We start from the raw sequence: 21,339 nt of genomic DNA on the forward strand, positions 1-21,339 counted from the left end.
TGATATTATTTTCATGCTAAAAAGGAAATTCATTTGCTTCAAATTTACTGCAAAGAAATAGATGTTGGTTGATAGGATCTTACAAAGAAAAAAAAAGCTATCAGTCCCTGAAGGTGAAATGTATACATTATGTTTAGAAAATGTATATTTAGCCTTCAGTTAAACCTTTGACTCTTAGAAGTTTTCAAATAAATCATGAACGTCATCATTTTGCCCAAACAACAAACATAAAAATAGCGTGTATCATCAATAATATTATGAGTGATCAGTCTAACCATTCTAGAATTTTCATTACCACGAAATGGACCATAAAGCACCTCTGTGTAAGATTTACGTATGTATACATGCGTAGTGTTTGACAACATAATATTAATGTCTGACTTTAATGGTCATTATTTTACTAGCAACATTATAAATAGTAACCTTCATCTTCATTCTATTAACTAGATTGTGTTTACAACGTTACCTACATTTTTCATACGTGAAAAAAGGAGGTATATATATATAAAAATATATAAATATATATATATACATATATATATATACATATATATACATACATATATATACATACATATATATATATATATATATATATGTATATATATATATATATATATACATATATATATATATATATATATATATATACATATGTATATATATATATATATACATATGTATATATATACATATGTATATATATATTAATAAGGTAAATACATCTGTAAATATTACATGGTACTTTGGTGAACATGATTGAATTGCATTATTTGGTAATGTAAGAAATGTAAAGCAAGTCCTCTATAGACCAACTCTATGGTGGACTTGATTTAAGAGAATGACTGCGATTTTGAGAGTACTTTGGTAAATGTGATTGTAGTCCCACGAACAAACGAGCGGAAGCGAAGTATGAGAGTTTTTATGGTAAATGCATGTGCACACAACTTACGAAAATCAATCATCAACAATGAGACGATCCTTTGTTTAAAAATTTCATCAAAAAATTCTACCATCGTTTTGTAGAGTCGTTAAAGTATAATAATGATACAAAACACATTTAAGCCTATTCAAATATATTACCAAGTCTTTGTAAACCGTCGGCATTATCTCAAAACTTACCCATCTGATCGGATTATACACAAATAAACAGATCAATTTAGACGAAAATTGCCACAAAACGCTTGAAAAGCTTAGTTTAATAAAAGTTAAGACTGGAAATTGAAACGCCGAGCGACAGTGAATAGAACAATAAAGTCGTGCGCATTTCGCGAAAAAATAATGTGCACATTTCACCAGTCTATAGCATTGCCGAAGGTTTCTGTAATTAAGTTAGGAGTACTGAAATAGTTTCATTTTTGCAAAGTTCATTTCAAAGTAACTGACATTAAATAATTTTTAGACTCTTGAGTGCTTCGGTATTCTAACTGATGTACAACGCGGTGTAAGTAAAGGATATGACGATGATATTTACTTCTAACAATTGTTATGAGATTTTAAGATTATTAGATTATAATTATGAGATTATAAAAACTATGACATTTTTTAATGTAAAAAAAATTGTTTATTGGTTGTATATTGTTACTATATTAATAATATTGGTTATTTTAATAATATCAGTGCATTTTACTTCTAATATTGACCAATATTGCATTTCTCCTATTGCAGGGGGAGAGATATAAACATAAAATCTTTTCCTTTCTTTATTGCTATTTGTTGTATATAATAACACTCACACCCAGTACATTACAGCTACTATTGCAGTTATCCTATTGCACTGCAGTGCCATTTGACTGCTACTATTGCATTTCTCAACCATCAGTACCCTTCCTTTTTTCCAATATCACTTTGGTCGTGGGCTGTATGACAGGGGAATTTTTAGTAGTTTAGTAATTGCGTCAACAATGCTCGGGTGAATATATTTGCAGCATATCTTTTGATGCAAATGCAGGTGCTCGCACTAAATTGCAACAAATTTTGATTTTTTAAGCATTATGTGAACTAACAGCTAACATATACACACAAAATATGTAAACTTAAACATTGCCTTCAAGTATTTACTTGTATAAAAATGTCAATGAAAATCAGTAAATCTTTATCAAATATAAATATTTCATGTCACAAAAGTTTAAGTTGATGGCTGCTTAGCCTCACTATATCTGGTTATGAAATAAAATACACTAAGAATAAAACTATTAAACTAAAAACTAACTTACATGTACCAACTGGATGCAGGCACAAATAAAAAACAACTAGAACGCATATGCTTGTTAATGCTGAAAACTTGATAAATCAATTTATATTGGCACAGAAAAGTAAAAATCGATGTGAAAAGTGGGAGTTTTTAGCACTGAAAAGTAAGATTCAGTGGGTGGGAATAAGGAAAAAAGCAAATCTTAAAACAATCAAGCCAATCTGAAGGGTTCCCAAAAGACTTCTATCACATATAACCATCTTGGTGATAAATATTCTAAAATGAGCATGCATCAGCTGCGTGATCAATAGCCTTTACTGGAGTAAAAAGTTATTTTCCCTCTGGAATATTACAGTTGATGCTAACACAGGTGCCAACTGTTGTTACGACACTTCTTTGAAGGGTTGAATACTTTGTTCATGCCTAATTGTTGCCAAAAAATTAATATTTCTTAATTCAAACTAATAAATAGACTTTTCATCAATTTAATTCCTCAAGAAGGACATTAATATAAAGCTTATATTTCTAGCCTCAAAAAAGTTGACTTTGAAAGATTGAAAAAAACTTCCCCAACTTGAAGCAACATATGGTCAAAATTATTGAATTATTTTTTTAAAAGACTTGAAAATCTTTCATGAAAACTTGTCATCTCATCTAGCAATAACAATAATAAAATGTAGCTTGTCAGCAACAGCCTAACTTTGTTTAAAAAACAATATCATATTTAACACTGATGACTAGCATTTACCAGAATGAGAAGTTTTTTTATGACTGAATAAAAGGTATAGGAGACAGGAAATATTCATACGATAGAATTTCTTTTATATTTTAGATTAAGAAATAGAAATAATGCATACCCGTATTTAGCACTAGAATCATACTTCAAGTTGAATGATTTGATGACAGTCAATTTGGTCAGGTACCATCAGACTGCCAAAAATATAATAATATTTTTATGCGATCATATCTAGATAGGTCTTATTCTGAGTGCCATAAACGCATGAAATATAACTGAATTTGAGATTAGTTTTTAGATAATGACCATATAAATGTTTGATGCCTAGGGAAAAACCGTATATTTATCCATCGGTTTAAACTATAGCTGCTATATACTATGGTTTTTGCGAATGACTGCAAATAGTGGTACACTTGACTTCAAAAAACCATGTTTAACTACAGCAAAATTTCTGTTAAAGACTTCTTACATTAACTTTACTCCCAATAAGCTATTCATAAATATATTTTAACGGTAATAAAATATCATTTAATTCATTATTTAAATTTTTTTTTAAATAAGATTAAAAAACTTCACCAAACAACAATGTAGCAAGGATTAAAATTTATCAAAATGCAAAAGCCGTTAATGCAGTTGAGCTTATGCCCCTCATGTCATCACTTTGACTTACCTCCAATATGAGCTCTACATGCACTTTAATTGTATTTATATATTGATGAAGAAGGCTGAATCACTCAAAGGTTCTAGAGAAAAGTGTAACAGTCATCAAGTGTGATCGTTATATTATGGTTTAATATTATGTTTGAAAGTTGTATGTAATGTAAGTTTGGCACGACTCTTTCGGCAGTTTTTGCTCACCATACTGAGAGAATAATTTGAAAAGGTGATTTAATCTTGTAAGTTTTTACAATTATGCATTCTGAATAATCTCCTAACAATATAAAATGTTTAAGCGATGTTTACCATAATTTCTGCAATAAATTAGTAAACGATAGTAACCTTCAGAAGCATTTCACTTTGCTGCAGACTTTAAACTTAGAAAGACCTCGTGCAATCAAGGTCGTCTAATGTTAGAAAGCTCATTAAATTAACTCAACCCACATTTTGGTATTATAAAATGACATACGCATATTTTTGGCAAGGCTATGTGGTTTATAAATCTATTTCTGTCTCCCAAAGTTCCTCCTTTGAATATTTAATAAAAAACATATGTTTTTATTGGCTAAATTATTGGCTAATAAACAGTAAAAAACGAAAAAATTTAACTACTCATTGATTTTGTCTATGGTCTTGATACAGTGTTTGATCCAAGCCAAACACTATTTCGCAAGGTTCACTATGCTTGTTGGTTTCATGACATTCGGGTGTATTGATTCCAGTTACATTTTCTCTAGGATCTTGTTATGTGATGATTTTTGTTTCATGGTCAATAAGTCAGCATTAAATAGCATCCTTTATCTATCTACAGATTAACTGAAATAAGAATGTACCAACGGCTGCAATCACTCAGTACATCCATTGAGACTTAAAAATAAAATGGTTTTAAATATATATTCTATAGTGAATCTTAAATTGTTCCACCATTTATAAAAACAAAAGACACTCTGATTATTTATTGTAAACCTATGGTCTGCTGTTATTTTTATTTATGATAACAAAGAACCACTTTAATATTAAATTCCCTTATTCATTATTCATTTCTGTTACATTTTCTTACTAAATGAAAAATTGGGAGACTAGTACACATTATAAATTATTAAATTTGTCAAATGGAAATATTACTGCAATAAACTTTATTTATGTTCTTAATTGTTAGTGACTTTTTTAAAGCAATATGGAACAGAAAACTATAACTGAACTCAAATAACTAGTTTGCGGTAAACTAGTTTGAAGCTAGCACTCCTGAGTGTTATGGTTTTCCTCATGTTTAGCTTCCAGAAACATCTATCGTATGTCATTGAATATAAATGAAATGAGCTTTTTTAGGTAATAAGATTTTAGAAATTGAACTGATTGCAGTAATTTCTGTAACTTTTGTATTTTTAACAACTGGTCCATGTCATTTCAAGTAGATAAAATTAGCTTTTCATGCAATAAACAACAGGTATGTGAGCTTATCCCTAACATATATGCTAGCAATATGTGAGCTAACACATTTTCATCAAACATTTACTTGTAAAAGATGTTAATGGAAACACTTTAATATTTATTCAATATAAACCTTTCATGTTACAACGGTACAATTTGATGCCAGCTCAGTCTAACTATGTTCGATTATGAGCTAAAAATACACTAAAATTAAAACTATTAAACTAAAAGCTAACTTACCAACTAGATGCTGGCACAAATAAAAAACAACTAGACCATATATGCTGAAAATTTGATAAATCAATTTATTTTTGGCACTAAAGAGTAAAAATATGTGTGTGAGAATGAGGAAAAAAGTAAACTTTAAAACAATCTAGCTTGTCTGGAGAGTTCCTGACAGGTTTCTGTCACATATAAACCATCTTGTTGATAAATAGTATAAAATGATCAAGCATCAGCTGCATGATCAATAGCCTTTACTGGAGTGAAAAATCTTTCCCTTCTGGAAGTTTCTAATTGACGCTAACTCAGGTGCCAACTCACATTACCACATTTCTTTAAAGTGATGAATTACGTTCTTCATGCCTAAATGTTGCCAAAAAAGCTAATATTTTTCAATTCAGACTAATAAATAAACATTTCTTCAATTTAGTTCCTCAAAAAAGATTTTAATGAGAAACTTATTTTTCCAGCATCCAAAGATTGACAATGAAATTTCCAACATGAAGCAACAGGTGATTTAATTTATTAAATGACTTTTAAAAAGTTTGAAAATCTTTCATGAATATTTTCTGACCTCCTGTCGCAAATACAATAACAAATTGTGACTGGTCAGCAACAGCATCATTTTGTTTAAAAAGATAATACTATATTTGAGACTGATGAATAGCAGTTACCAGAATAAGAAGTTTTTTATGGCTCTTTAAAAAGTATAGGAAACAGGAAATAATTATACAATAGAACTTTTTTTTACATTTTAGATTAAGAAATCAAAATAATGGATACTCGTATCTATCACTAGAATCATACGTCAACTTGAATGATTTGATGATGGTCAATTTTCTCAGGTACCATCAAACTGTCAAAAAATACAATAATAATCTTACACTATCATAGCTAGATCGGTCTTACTCTGAATGCCATAAACACATAAAATGTAACAGAGTTTGAAATGATCTTTTAGAAAATGATCATATGAGTGTATAATAAGTAGGGAAAACAACCATATATTTATCCATCGGCTTATACTATAGCTGCCAGCAAGACTTTTTTCTAATGACTACAAGTAGTGGGACACATGTGCTCTAAACAACATGTTTTTACTACAACCAAGAGTTCTGTTAAAGCCTTCCTACAATAACTTAACCCACAATAAATTATTCATGAATATATTTTAGCAATAGTGAAATATTATTTAATTTATAATTTAAAATTAAACTTTTTAAAATAAGGTTCAAAAGATTCACTAAACAACATCGTAGCAAGGATTCAAATCCATCATGAATTCAAAAGATGTTAATGCAGTTGAGCTTATGCCCCTCATGTCACCACTTTGACTAACCTCCAATATGATCTGTCCATGCACTTTAACTGCACTTATAAATTGATGCAGAAAGCTGAATTACTCAAAGGGCCTAGAGATAAGTGTAAACACTCATCAAGTGTGCTCGTTATACATGTATAATGGTTTAACATTAAGCTTGAAAGTTGCATGCACTATGAGTTTAGCAGGACTAATTTAGTAGTTTTTGCTCAACATATTGAGAAAGATTTTTAAATAAAGATTTAATGTTGTAAGTTTTTACAATTATGCATTCTGAAGAATATTATAACAGTAAAATGTTTAAGCGACATGTACCATAACTTCTGCAGTAAACTAGTAAATGTTAGTAACCTTCAGAAAAATTTAACTTTGCTGCAGAATCTAAACTAAAGAAGACCAGGTGCAATCAAAGTCGTCTAATGTAATAAAATTCTTTAAATTAATTCAGCACACGTTTTTGGTATGATAGAATGGCATAAATAATATTTTTGGTAAGGCTATGTGGTTTATGAATTTATTTCTGTCTCCCAAAGTTCCTCCTTTAAATAATTAATGGAAAACATATGTTCTTATTGGCTAAATTCTTGGCTAATAAATAATAAAATACAAAAAAATTTAACCACTTATTGATTTTGTCTATGATCTTGACACACTCTTTGATCCAAGCCAAATACAATTTCACGAGGTTCACTATGCTTGTTGGTTTCATGACTTGCAGGTGTGTTGATTCCAGTTAAACTTTTCTAGCACCATGTTATGGGTTGTTTTTTGTTTCACGGTCAATAAGTCAGCACTACATAACATATTTTATCTATCTACAGATTAACTGAAATAAGAATGTACCAACAGCTGCAATCACTCAGTACATCCATTGAGACTTAAAAGTAAAATGGTTTTAAATATGTATTCTATAGTGAATTTCAAATTGTTTAATCATTTATAAAAACAAAAGATACTCTGATTATTTATTGTAAACCTGTGGTCTGCTTTTCTTTTAATTTTTGATAACAAAAGACCACTTTAATATTAAAGTTTCTTCATTCATTTCTGTTACATATTTTACTAAATGAACAATTGGGAGAGTAGTACGCGTTATAACTTATTAAATTTTTATAACACAAATATTACTGAACTAAATTTTATTTGAGTGCTTATTTGTTAGTGACTGTTTTAAAGCAATACGGAACAGAAAACTATAAAGGCATGCAAATAACTACTTTGCGGTAAACTAGTTTGAAGCTTGTACTCCTGATTTTTACGACTTTCCTTATGTTTAGTTTTCAAGAAACAATTATTATATGTCATTTAATATATTTTAATACAATTAGCTCTTTTAGGTAATAAAGCTTTAAGAATTGAACTGATTGCAGTAATTTCTGTAACTTTTGTATTTTTAACAACTGGTCCATGTCATTTTAAGTAGGTAGAATTAGCTTTCCATGTAATAAGCAACATAACATGTACGTGAGATTATCCCTAACATATATGCTAGCAATATGTGAGCTAACTAACATATTTTCATTAAACCTTCACTTGCAAAAAATGTTATTGAAGACATTTTATAATTTATTCAATATAAACCTTTCATGTTATAAAAATACAAGTTGATGCCAGCTTAGCCTAACCATGTCAGGTTATGAGTTAAAATAAACTAAAATGAAAACTTTTAACTAAAAGCTAACTTACCAACTAGATGCTGTTACAAATAAAAACCGACTAGAACATATATATATGCTCATTGATGCTGCAAATTTGATAAATCAATTTATTTTTAGCACTAAAAAGTAAAAGTATGTGTGTGAGAATAAGGAAAAAAAGTAAATCTTAAAACAATCAGGCCTATCTGGAGGGTTCCTGACAAGTTTCTATCACACATAAACCATATTGGTGATAAATAGTCTAAAATGAGCAAGCCTCAGCTGCATGATCAAATAGCCTTTACTAGAGTGAAAACTCTTACCCTTCTGGAAGTTTCTAGTTGACGCATACTCAGGTGCCAACTCGTGTTACCACATTTCTTTGAAGCGATGAATTACGTTCTTCACGCCTAAATGTTGCCAAAAAGCTAATATTTCATAACTCAAACTAATAAATAAACATTTCTTCCATTTATTTCCTCAATAATGTTTTCAATGGAAAACAGATTTTCAATCATTAAAAAGTTAAACTAAACTTCCCCAACATGAAGCAACAGGTGGTCCAATTTATTGAATTATTTTTTGAAAGTTTGAAAATCTTTCATGAAAGATTTCTCATCTCATCTAGGAGTTACAATAATAAAATTTAACTTGTCAGCAACAGCCTAATTTTGTTTAAAAAGATAATACTATATTTGAGACTGATGAATAGCTTTTAGCCGAATGAGAAGTTTTCATAACTGATTAAAAATTATAGGAGGAGGGAAATAGGTAGCCTATATGATAGAATGTTTTTGTATCAAGCACCAGAAGTATACAGAAAGCTGAGTGATTTGATAATGGTCAACTTCCTCAGGTAACTTCAGACTGCCAAATAATGTAATAATTATCTGATACCATCATACTGTAGCTAGATAGGCCTTACTCTGCCATAAAAACATGAAATGTAACTGAATTTAAATGATCTTTTTAAAAATGATCAAATACATGTAAATTTTACCAGAAATATTTGTTTTTTTATAACTGATTAAAAATTGTAGGAGGCGGGAAGTAAGTAGATGTTAGAATATTGTGTCTGCATTGTATATTTGCAAATAAAAATAATGCATACCGTATCTAACACTGAAAAAATACTTTGAACCGAGTGTTTTTTGATTCTGGGGAGAGATCGGCACCGGATAAGTGGGAATCTGTACAATTGGGCAACTAGTCATTTAGTGAATAAAGCTTCAAGTTGAAAAAAGTAACTATCTTGTCATCTTCGTATGGGCAACCAATAGTTAGCATCAATAGTTAAATAGACTAGCGTAGTGGTTTGAATAAGTGACTGATTTTTTGACCTATGCAAGGGAAAGCTGAAGCAGGTATTACCAATCTGAATCCATCAGCAATGACTGCTTTTATGGCATTAAATAGCTGTTTCAATGGGAAGGCCTTTGTAAAAATTTAGCAAAGTAGAATCGCTTCAGGTTTGTTTGAACTTAATCGTTTCTATGAATCGAAGTGAAAGAACCTTTAAATCTATTTAACAATAAAGAATCAGTGTACATCTAGAGCTGTTATTTGTAAATAATAACAGCTAAGCTATAAAGCTAGTAAGATTATCAGCATATTTACTATCTAAAACTTTCAGACTAAACATTTATTAGCTGCATTTCAGTCCTTGCATAGATTAATATTTTCATGCTAAAAGTGTAAGCTATTTGCTTCAAACTTGCTGCAAAAGAACTTTATGTTGCCAGAAAGGGGCGTACAGGGAAGAAGATAAATTGTAAGTCTCTGAAAAGGCTATGTATAAGTTATGTTTTGAAAATGTACATTTAACGATCCGCTAAACTTTTGACTCTTAGAAATTTTCAAATAAATCATGAACATCATCATTTTGCTCAAACCACAAATATAAAACTGACATGTATCATCAATAATATTATGACTGATCAATCTAACAATTCTAGAGTTCCTCTTACCACTCAATAGACCACAAAGCATTTTTATGTAAAAGTTATATAAGCATACATACATAGTGTTTGACAGCATGATATTAATGTATGGCTACTATAATGGTCATTATTTTACTAACAAAGTTATAAATGGTAACCTTTATCTACATTCTTTTAACTAAATGGTGTTTACAAGGTTACCTACATTTTTCATACGTGAGAAAAAAGGAGGTTTTCAAACAAGCCAATAATTGTTAAGTCAGATTTGAAGACTGTCTTATTGTTTATTTTTAAAATTGCGTTTGCAGTCAAATATTTATAGATTTGTGTTTACTTTTTTGGTTCTCAAAAACCAGATAGAGTTTGCAAACCAAATACTTTTGAGACCTGGCAAAAATCCCAGAGCATATGCAAGTAAAGTTTATATAAATTTGTCAGAAAATGTGTAGATGGGTAGAGCCTATGAGGTCACACAGACACACTGACAAAGTAGGATTTATTATTAGTAACCAACTTTGAACTTCGGTTACTGATATTGTAAATGTAGCACTTGGTTTATAAGTTCTGATCCAAATTGGGAAGCAATTGCATAGCACTCTGTTGTTAATATTTTAAATACAACTTTTGTAACTAGGCTTACGTATGAAAAAATTTAACGGTTTCTTACAAAACGCATTACATACATGATTTTGCTCTGAATAAAACAACTGAAAATATGCTACAAATTACTTGAAATCTTTACAAAAGGATATTATAGATTATTGTAAATTTGAAAGATTGTATACCACTCAATTACTTGCAGACAGCTGCACTTGTTAAAACTAATAATTCAATTAAAGTTGGTGAAACCTACCCACATGAAACTTTAATTGAAAGACTTGAAGTCAAAACAAGATTCCTGTCCGTTTTGTGAAAATATTTTTAGGTATTCAACGCCTGTCTCAATAGTGTGATATCAAAAAGTATTCCTTAAAATTTAACTAGTAAGTTTAACTTAGTTCTGTGGTTTCTAGACTTGCATTTTTGATAAACAATCTTAGTTCATAAATCATTAAGGAATTTAAATCATTCTCGTCTGAGACAATTATAGCTCCATCAATCACCTCACTAACTCATCAATAACTTTCAAAGGTAACATGTGGAATTTCTTACATATTGCTTCAAGTGACTCTAAAAGATTTTACATTACTGTTCCTTCACAGCTTATTTTATGACCAAGAAGCAATGAGGTTTATTGTTTGAGCATTCATCTCATTAAAGACAAGAAAGATAAAGGCAATTGACTGTGTTAATAGCAATTTTGTTTGTAACAATTTGGTTGTTATATTGACAATTCAAACTGGCAAACCCATTATCTGCAAAAATTAAGTCCTCTCTGAGTATGACTAGAATTTTATAGAGACCTATTGCATAAAATAATAGGATCTTTGTGAAACTGTAATTTCAAAAAAACTGATTAAATCAAATTTTATAACCTGGCAGTTCATTATAATAAAACAAATGTTCCATTGTCTTTTTGAAATGGTGGCATAATAATTAATAATTAATAATTTATTATTAATAATTGACATTGAATAATTGATGATTAATAATTAATAATTTGCATAGCTGCTATTGTTGGGTACACTAACTGCTACAATAAGTGATAGATTCACTCGATCTTTTATGGCTACTTATACATAATAACCACATTGTGTAACAGACTATTATGAAAATTGGTAGACAATCTATCATCTACCAACACAATAGGCTGGCCTACCGCCTTTCTAGTACAAACATATAGACTGTGAAATAGGCTATTTTTTCTAGAACATACTGTATTTCAAGCGCTTAAATACTTCTTTGCTAGATCTCATTATACATTGGTAATGGCCTAAGGCTGGCTACAGCGATCTCAAAATGTTACCTTTTTCATATAATTTGCCCTGAAGATTCTGTTGAACATTCAAATTAGACCTGACCACTTGATGCTGGCTTACACATGCCCTTATGCTAAGCAGCACTAAAGATATTAGTCAGATGTGGCAGAGCTGTATTTACTAGTGCTAGAAGTTATATATATAGCTTTAAATTATTTTTTAACTTGCTAACTTTGGTAGTGAGTTCCTTGAGTGAGAGTACTAAATCTGATGCGGGTTATTTTAAAAGACTGGCAAGACACAAGGGCTGGCAACATACAGCAAACTATATTTAACTTTTCACCTTAAAACCTAAAACTTTCGATTTAAATAACCAGAGGACAAACTGAGAAATACATATGACGGCTTCAAACAGCCATGAAAATTGTACCAAATGCATGCACACTAAAGACGCATACATGTTTGCCTCACAGTACGCTGTCAGATTTTGGTGCAAAAAATACCTCAAAAAAATATCACATCAGTAAGTCAATAAAAGATGGTATAGCAATTATTTTTTTTATTCCAATCCTTTAAAGCAGTTTTGACTCATTAGCCATCAACAAACCACAGCATATGTTATTTTGAATGATATCAGGTTTTTGTATACTATCAAGCACTTTCACTAGACATGACTTTATAGAATGCTGTTAAATAAACAAAGTGTTTTTATTGCATTTAACTTGAATTTTTAAAATAAGTATAAATACATGTACAAAATACACAGCAATAATAAATCTAGAGCAAGTTGCTTTATAAAAAAGCTTTCTTCAGTACAGTATGTTTTATTTAACTAATATTTGACACTAGTAATTGTGTAACTGTTCCAACCCTTATATAAGTACTAAATGAATGCCCGGCATTGCTCGAGTAATAAAACAGTCATTGCACAAAAGTTTATTTTCATTTACATATAAAAAGCTTGCCATCATAACTTTTATACTTCATATTATGAAAAAAAGTGTTTTATACCATGCAAAAAAAAAGGAAAAAACTTTAACAACTGTGAAGGCGTTTAAATGTGAAGTAAGTAGCAAGTAATAGCTAGTCAAATTACTATTTGTTTGAGTGACTAAAATGAAAAAGAAATATTAAAAAGAACAAACGCAAAAGGGAATAATAGTTCATAATAAAACCTAAATATTTAGGTTTAATTGCAATAAGGATGCCGTAGTTGAGCTAAATAAGAATGGTTTGATTTGTGGTTAGGAGAGTCTGTTTGCATACTTGTGGTTAGGGAGTCTGTTTGCATACTTGTGGTTTGGGGAGCCTGCTTGCATACTTGTGGTTAGGGGAGCCTGCTTGCATACTTGTGGTTAGGGGAGCCTGCGTGCATACTTGTGGTTAGGGGAGCCTGCTTGCATACTTGTGGTTTGGGGAGCCTGCTTGCATACTTGTGGTTAGGGGAGCCTGCTTGCATACTTGTGGTTTGGGGAGCCTGCTTGCATACTTGCAAAGGCAACTGTCACAAGTTCAATCCCAGTATGGTAGAGATTTTGCATTGCAAGACTTTGTTCGCTGCAGTTGGACACATCAACGAGGGAGAACAAACGATGTCCAAGAGACAAACCAAGGGTAACATCTAATGGCTTAATGCGCAAGTACCTGGTTAAATATAGATACTCACAGTACTATATCTACTGATACTTTACCAATACATTAAGAGTAACACTAAGAGTCACCAATATTTTTTTTACTTTTGATCCAGAACATTTAATGAGGTGAACTAGGTTTTGGCAATACTGTTCTTACATTAACTAATTTTTTTTAATTTTAAACTGAAAAGGCAAAGGAAATTTGCTTGCTAATTACTTAGGACTTCCAAAGTTGTTTCTCTGAAGTCTGCTACCAAGCAATGCTAACTTTTAAAAACATAACAGTGAGTTTTCACAAAATATGTTTGGGCTAATTTTATTTGCTGTAATTTAGGCAAGGGAAACAGTTACGGGTTGGACAAAAATTGACCAAATTTTTAATTCAAACTATTTTCGATGAGCTGCAGAAATTTACTGAGCATGGATATAAGAAATAATATGAATCTGAAAATTGTTTTTAACAGTAAACCCTACATAAACACTTCAATATGCTGTAAATGACACAAAACTTATTTTTAGTGGAAATGCCTCTCAAGTCACCAGTAATTCAAGTTTTATCCAGTTATCAGATCACACTATGTTGTCATTTTTGATGTATTTATCCTGCTAGATTGGAATATGAATTCTTATTTAAAGCAGATTAAAGACAACTTGAGCCAAGGTATCGAAAACAGTGAGGAATTTAAATATAATTGATTTTGTCAATAATTTGTTTGTTTGTTTGCTTGATGATTTACCTCAGATCTATAGTTTTTCTATCATTTAACAGGAGAAAACACTTTTTATGTATTTTAAAACCTAACTAGTTTTCATGATTGGAATCATAATTTGGAATGATGACAAAAAAATATGGTTTTGCAGTTTTGTATATTTAAAGCACACGATGGGAATGCTTATAAATTCAATTTTACATGCAAAAAATATAGAAATATACAGTTGTCTAATAATTGCTATATACAAAAGTATACATACAATCCACTGCTTTTTTCTAATCTGCAAGTTTTAGGATTTTCTGATTAATTGTCATTTTTTGACAATGCATGAACTTACACCGTTGCTGTAGAGTAATATTGGTGATAACTCTTTGACGTGGGGGTATCTTAAAGATATTCAGTGTGTGAAAGCTGTCAAACCAAAAGTAAAGTGATTTCACTTATTTGCATCATTTCCATTAACAACTTTCATTCATCTCATAACCACCATTACCAGGTTCTTTGCCAAAAAAGGTTAAGCACCGCTACTCTCATAAATATTGACCACATATTTACATTAATAGTATGAGTTTTAGCTACATCAGCTTTTAACTATTTTTCAAACATGAAAAAATGAAGTTGCATAGTTTTAATGAATTGCATCAAAAAAGTTTAATATTCACAAAAAATTTATTTAAAAGAAATACAAAAATTAATCAGTTCCTCATTATGTTCTAACTACAAAAAATATACTTACAGTAAATAAAAATACCATTGCTGTTATTAGGAAGTAAAAATATTTCAAGCGAAAATGTCATTGGAAACATTTTATATGAACCTGTAGTCCAAATATTTTGAAATCAAATATTGAGCATTATGATTTTTTGGGAAATCGAGCTTAATTTAACAGTGCCTAGTATTTTCATCATAACTGCACTGTTTGCATTTTAGCATTCTATTGTTATAACGTAAACAGTGCAATTAAAGCCTAAGCAATCCTTCTGACCGTTATATAGATTGACCTGACAAAAAGTTTTTATTCATGCTTCTATTTTTGTAAGTTGGTTGCAACTTTTTATCCTTTTGTAAAAGACTTGGAATACAAACTGAAGAATTGCTACTGCTATCCTTTAAATGACAATCACTTAATTTACAAACGTCATCATCAATTTAAAAGGCTAAATTAATGCATAGACTAATTTATGTTTTTCCTCTAAACAACCATTACCCGAGTCATAAACTTTACCAAAGAATGTACATTTTTCCAAACACATCATATTTTGCAAGTCCTAATGCCAAAACAAGGTTTTCTTTGTACCATAAATAAAACTTTTTTCCATGTTATCTAATATTTCAAATTCTTTGGCTAAACCTAAATTATCTGTTACATTACATAGTGTTGAGTCAAGTCTATAGGAGCACATGCGCAGCTATTAGCCAGCTATAAAAGAAGCACAAACACCAAACATCTTCAGTTCAGGATGGATGAGAAGTCAGAGATCACTGAGGTGAGTTAAAAAACTAGGAGACAGGCAACAGATTAGGTTGCTCATCATTTGAAAATAGTTCATTATTTTGTGAGAAACCTTTTTGGGATATTTTCTTATAGAAAAATATGTTTTTGCAGTAGCTATTTATATTATTTGGTGACCTTCAAAAAATAAATTGTAAAAAAGAACACAAAGTGCGTGCAAAAGCGTTGATGCAACTGATGAATTTTACTTGCGGTGCATTAACTAACAAAGTTGCTTTTACAAACATTTTATTTCTGGAGTTAATGAACTGAAGATCAGATGAAAACTGAAAAGAGGCACACATTTATACAGACTTTGATATATAATTATTTAAACATCATTAGATGTTAACTTTTAAAAGAAAACAATTATTAGACACGTTTATAAAACAGTATGTTTTAAAGAGGAAAGTAATTTATTCAGATGAATTTTAAAATAAGGAACAAATACAAGGTTTTATTGATTGTCAACAAAAATAACCGCTTTCAAGTTTTGAATAAAAAGATTAATTTTCATAATTTTAAATGCATGTTCAGGTTAGAAAAGATTTTTAAACAGGTACACAGATGATATATTACTTTAGTTTTGCCTACATCTTTGTCAAAAGCAATGTGCTATTTATCAATTACCGATTATGATACAAATTCTAGGTAACTATTTTTTATTTTACATTTAATAGAATATCAACCAGACCTAAATTGTAAATCTACAAAACCTGTGAAAATTCTCCATAAATTTTGTAAAAGAACCAGCCATCTTGCACTGAAAACTTTCAGGTTCAAAGTGTTCTACGCACATCATGCTTTTAAATTAAAACCACTCCTAAAGAAATTCATTAAAATTAGTATTTACCAGTAAATTAGTAATTATACTGAAAATATAATTCAGTGAGTGTGTTTAATTTAGACATTATAAATAAATGATGTAATTGTTCAGATGTTTGTTTATTATCGCCTGCATCAATAGTGGGTGTCTTCTGGTTAACATGTAAAAATTTTCCGTCTGTGTTTTAAACTGTTACAAAAACATATTGTGACTATATTTTTAGTTTTTAAATGATCTAAAAAGTTACTTTGTTGCTGATTTCTGAATAAATTCTCAAGCCAAATACGCTTAATGCAACTCTTTTTAACTACATGGTTTACCCAATCAATGGGAGGGCTAAAATAAAAGAAACTTTTTCCAAAACAAAGTATTACTAGGTCTGACATCAGTAATAATCATATTAAGAATAATTATAGATTCATGCACATTAGTCAACACTTACTGCTTCTACATAATATTCGGATATTGTAAGAACTATTTTATCTTGCTAACCTTGTTACCATTAGTTGTATACAACGAATTATTCACGTGTCTAACAATGAATTGAAGATTTATGTAGCTTAAAATGTGTCTAAAACAATACATTTGTCTCAATGAGTTTTCACAAACTACTTAATATGTATACTTCAGAAGATGTCAGGAACAGGCAAGTCCAAACTGCTAGGCATTTCCATGTTAGTACTTACCCTGCTGCTAACAGTGTCGGTAGCGTCTATCATCTACCTGGCTTTAGCCAACACTCACTCTACCAACCAGAACAAAGGAAAAAATGAAGAGAGTGTCAATCTGAAAGCTGAAGTCACTGTGAAAACTTCTGATAAGGAGGTGAGCAAGTTTTCTCAAAACTTGTGTTCATAATATTGCTAGAATTTAAAAGTTTTTATTTCACATGCAAACCTTCTCTCAGAAAGTTGAAAAACATGATAACAGCACATTAAAATGACTATAGTTTTGAACTCATAATTGTTAATCCTGCTGAAAATCAATGTTAACACAAAGAGTGTCTAAAGAAAGGTTTTATGTTTTGATGATTGCTCAAGGAAAAAGATCGCATGGAGTACAGCCATGGAGGACACCTGATCTACAACTACCAGAGTGATGGAGGCTTTGACTTTGATGATCTTGGCAAGGTACAACTAAGCATATATCGTAGTTAATTACTGTAACAACCATCATAAGTTATTTTACACAATAAAATAGATAATAGGAAACAAAATAAATAAGATTTTTGATCTGTTCATTGCATAAAACTCAATGAAAATAAAATAGTCAAAATCTTTTTTGTGTTTAAATATCATTATTACTACTTTTTGTTTGCTAACTTTTAACTTTAATATTTATCCAATTTTTGTTATAGAAATTTGATCAGAGCTCAACCATGTTCTATATCACTTTTCTTTTCATACTGCACAGGGAATCCATGTGAGAAAGAACCCAGAAGACCCTGTTTGTTACATAATACCCATAGGAGGAAATAGCACAATTGATGCTGGCTTGGAGGACTTCTTACAGTCTAATGATAGAGGTGAAGTGGCAGCCAAAGAAACTGAAATCAGTGTTGAAATTGTTCCTGGAAAAATATCTGATACAAATTTCCTGCCCCAGAAAGTTCATGATGAATGTAGAAGTGGATACCAATGGATGGTGATCATGAAGAACAGCGGTGACAATGAGCCAGGTTGGTGAAAACACAGAAATTTGATCTTGGACTTTAGTTTCAAATTTTAAACTTGTTTTGGCAATTTGTTGAACCACTCCTTAAAATATGTTAACAACAACCAAAAGCTTTTGCATTATGAATAATTTTAGCTAACTTAATGAACTTATTGTTTTCGATTTTCTTAAGGTCTCAATTGCAGTCTAATTTTAGAACAAGCTTTTATTGTTCTTGTCAAACCTCACTCCTCAGTTTGAGAATGTTTCTTATCAAATTTATGTTATTTTTGTGTTTTTATGAAAAGGTTGTTAATAATATTACTGTCTTTCGAGAGACAAAGAATATGTAAAGATATGAAATTTAAAACTGCACAACTTAGTGCACTTGGCATTTTTAAATTTTTATGTAGCCTGGTCCTAATCACCATCAATATGCTTTTATCATTTACGTTCAAATATTTTGCTTGTTTTTATTAAAGTATAAATTGAATTAATATAATCAAAATTAACAGTATGTATATAGTTGCTTTAAGCCTTTTCACTACACAAAACGTTTTCATTTAAAATATTTTCTTAAAAGATTATTTGATCCAAAATATTTGAAAATTATTTTTCTTTAGCATCAGTTTCTTTTCAATCCCACTGACTATTTATTCAAAGTTTTGAAATTTTTTGAAGCACCAATATCGTACCAAAACAACTAAGCTCAATCAAAATTTATGCACAGACAAGGATGGTTGCTATAAGTTCACTTGATAATCACATAGCGATGTATATTTTTCTACACACGTAACCAGTAGAGGTCCCATTTTATTAGCCAAATTTGCTGTAATCATTTGCTATTGCAGTGCTATTCTGATTTAGAAATTTAACAAAGAATTTGGTAGTAACATAAAATTAAAAAGAAGTATAAAGTTTGAACACATTTCATGTTGCAGAAAATAGAGAAAATGGAGGAGAGAACGAACTTAGCAGAGAAAAGAGAGGAATATACTACTGGCACTATCACAAGTACTGGTGGTACTGCACAGTTAATGGTGATCTCTATAGGTGCTCTGTTACCTACCTGCACTACAGAGATGATTGTGCATTTTATCCATATGGCTGCTCAACGTATACTGGATAATTCTATGGCTCTCCCCAAACCTCCAATAAACATGACAAAAACATATATTGCATTAAGAAACAATATGCAATACATTTGTAATCATTATTATACATTGTTATTATTCACTGTTCTTTTTCTGACTTGACCTATAGTGTTTTTATTTTTTCTATGAATCCAGTGTCTCCTTGATCAAAACTTGCCATAATATAATAAAAATAGTTTCACGATGCAGCTGTTAATAGCAGGTTCTTGATTTCATTCCAACAGATCAAACAGGTAACAAAGATAAATGAATTTCGAGCAAATGGTTTTAAGGACAAATAAATTTATGTTATATAGCCAATAAGTAGCCGATGGAACTATTTTAAAAAACCCGGTCGATGGTTTAAAGTTTAGGCAATACTTGTATACGTATCTTAACTCATGCAGATTGGCCATATCATGCTTACTGAAAAGTTACCAGCATAATCCCGATTGAGTCAGAGGCAAATAAACCAACATATACCTCTATAACAGATTGACTAATATTGGCTTTGTTAATCGTAAACATAGTAATTCCTAAAGAATCTTTTGATTGTATGCATTTCAAGGAATCAAAAATCTAAAATCATATTTAATCTAAAAATGAGTTTTAATGCTATCTTTATCTAAATTTTTGCTTATAGAATTATGATACAATTTTCTGAATGTTTTTTAAATTGGCTGGTATGTTTCGCTTTTCAAAAACAGTACCAAAAACAATACTCAATATTTTTTCTCTAAAACAAAGTAAAATAAAAACACATATTTGCTATAATAAAAGTGATGTTTGTCTGTCCCTCTTTCTGTCACTACAGTAGAAAGTTAGCATAAAATATTTTTTTAGAAGACCCCCAACTCATGGCAACAAGTTCAGTATACTGATACTCTGACAGCTGCATCAATATTTATTCTCTCTTCTTTACAAACCTTTACACAACTTACTCTCAGCTCTCTAACAGCTGGGCAGAGAGTAAGTCGCACAGCTACTGACTCTTTACGCTTTTTCTACACACATTACAGCCTCGCATAACAAAATTGACTGCCAGGGAACTAGTATACATAACTAGCTGAGTGCCAAGCGTTGCACTCGTAATAGATTAATTACCTAATGAGTTGAGTAACTTCCCAAAAATCTGGATAATTATTATTTACTTCACCAAAAATAATGCTTAAGTTTTGGTCCAGCTCAACAATCATTGCGTGCAATGGCTAAAATTGCTAATTATTAAGGTTAATGACATGCTTTAGGAGTTCATTTTTGTGGATCTACCTAGAACGGCAGCTTCTTTGCAACAAAGAAAAAGAAAAAAGACCAACATTGAGATAAATATAGATAGAGTTAAACCTACGCATTATTTTCTCTCTCATTAGCAGCAAAAGAGAAAAAGCCATATTTGTGAAGCCTAAATAGATTTGAGTAACTTCCCAAAATCTGGATACTTGAATCTTGGATTATTGAGTCTTGGGCCAGCTTAACAACCGTTGTGTGTAACTATCAACAGTACTAGTAATTAAGCTTAAGGAAGTGCTTTAAGTGTTGATGTTTGTTGCTCTGCCAAAAACAAGGGCAAACAACTTCCTTGCAACAAAATAAAAAGAAAAAAGACAGACACAGATCTATATAGACAGAGATAACCCTGCACATAGTTTTCTCTCCCAGGTGGAACAAAAAAGAAAAAGCCATATTTGTAAAGCTATCTATAATGGTTTTCTTGTTATTCAAATAGAATTAGAAAGTGTGCACTGACTTTGCAATTTACATTGTATGTATTAGCAATACGTTTATTTATTTTACTTCATGTAGAATCTATAATACATAAAATTTATAATTTAGGAATGTTCGCTGCTTGTTCAATTTGAGCTATTAAATTTTTCAAATTACATGTAGTTGC

The 21,339-nt window shown here is 30.4% G+C and overlaps 2 protein-coding genes across 3 annotated transcripts in view; one reads left to right on the top strand and one right to left on the bottom strand.

Annotated features, from left to right (window-relative positions):
• Positions 1-21,339, bottom strand: part of LOC137399943 (uncharacterized) — a 295,444-nt gene that overhangs the window by 164,387 nt on the left and 109,718 nt on the right. The window lies entirely within an intron of this gene.
• Positions 15,785-19,659, top strand: LOC137399853 (uncharacterized). 2 transcript variants are annotated; one of them, XM_068086093.1, is made up of 5 exons: positions 15,785-15,831; positions 17,293-17,487; positions 17,703-17,792; positions 18,076-18,340; positions 19,257-19,659. In XM_068086093.1, exons 1-5 carry the CDS (start codon positions 15,805-15,807, stop codon positions 19,442-19,444), a joined length of 765 nt encoding a protein of 254 aa, XP_067942194.1. In that variant the 5' UTR covers positions 15,785-15,804; the 3' UTR covers positions 19,445-19,659. The 2 variants fall into 2 exon arrangements, with proteins under 2 accessions (XP_067942194.1, XP_067942195.1); XM_068086094.1 differs by having other exon boundaries at positions 19,266-19,659.

This window comes from Watersipora subatra, chromosome 7, assembly GCF_963576615.1.
Source record: "Watersipora subatra chromosome 7, tzWatSuba1.1, whole genome shotgun sequence".
Classification (NCBI taxonomy): Eukaryota; Metazoa; Bryozoa; class Gymnolaemata; order Cheilostomatida; family Watersiporidae; genus Watersipora; species Watersipora subatra.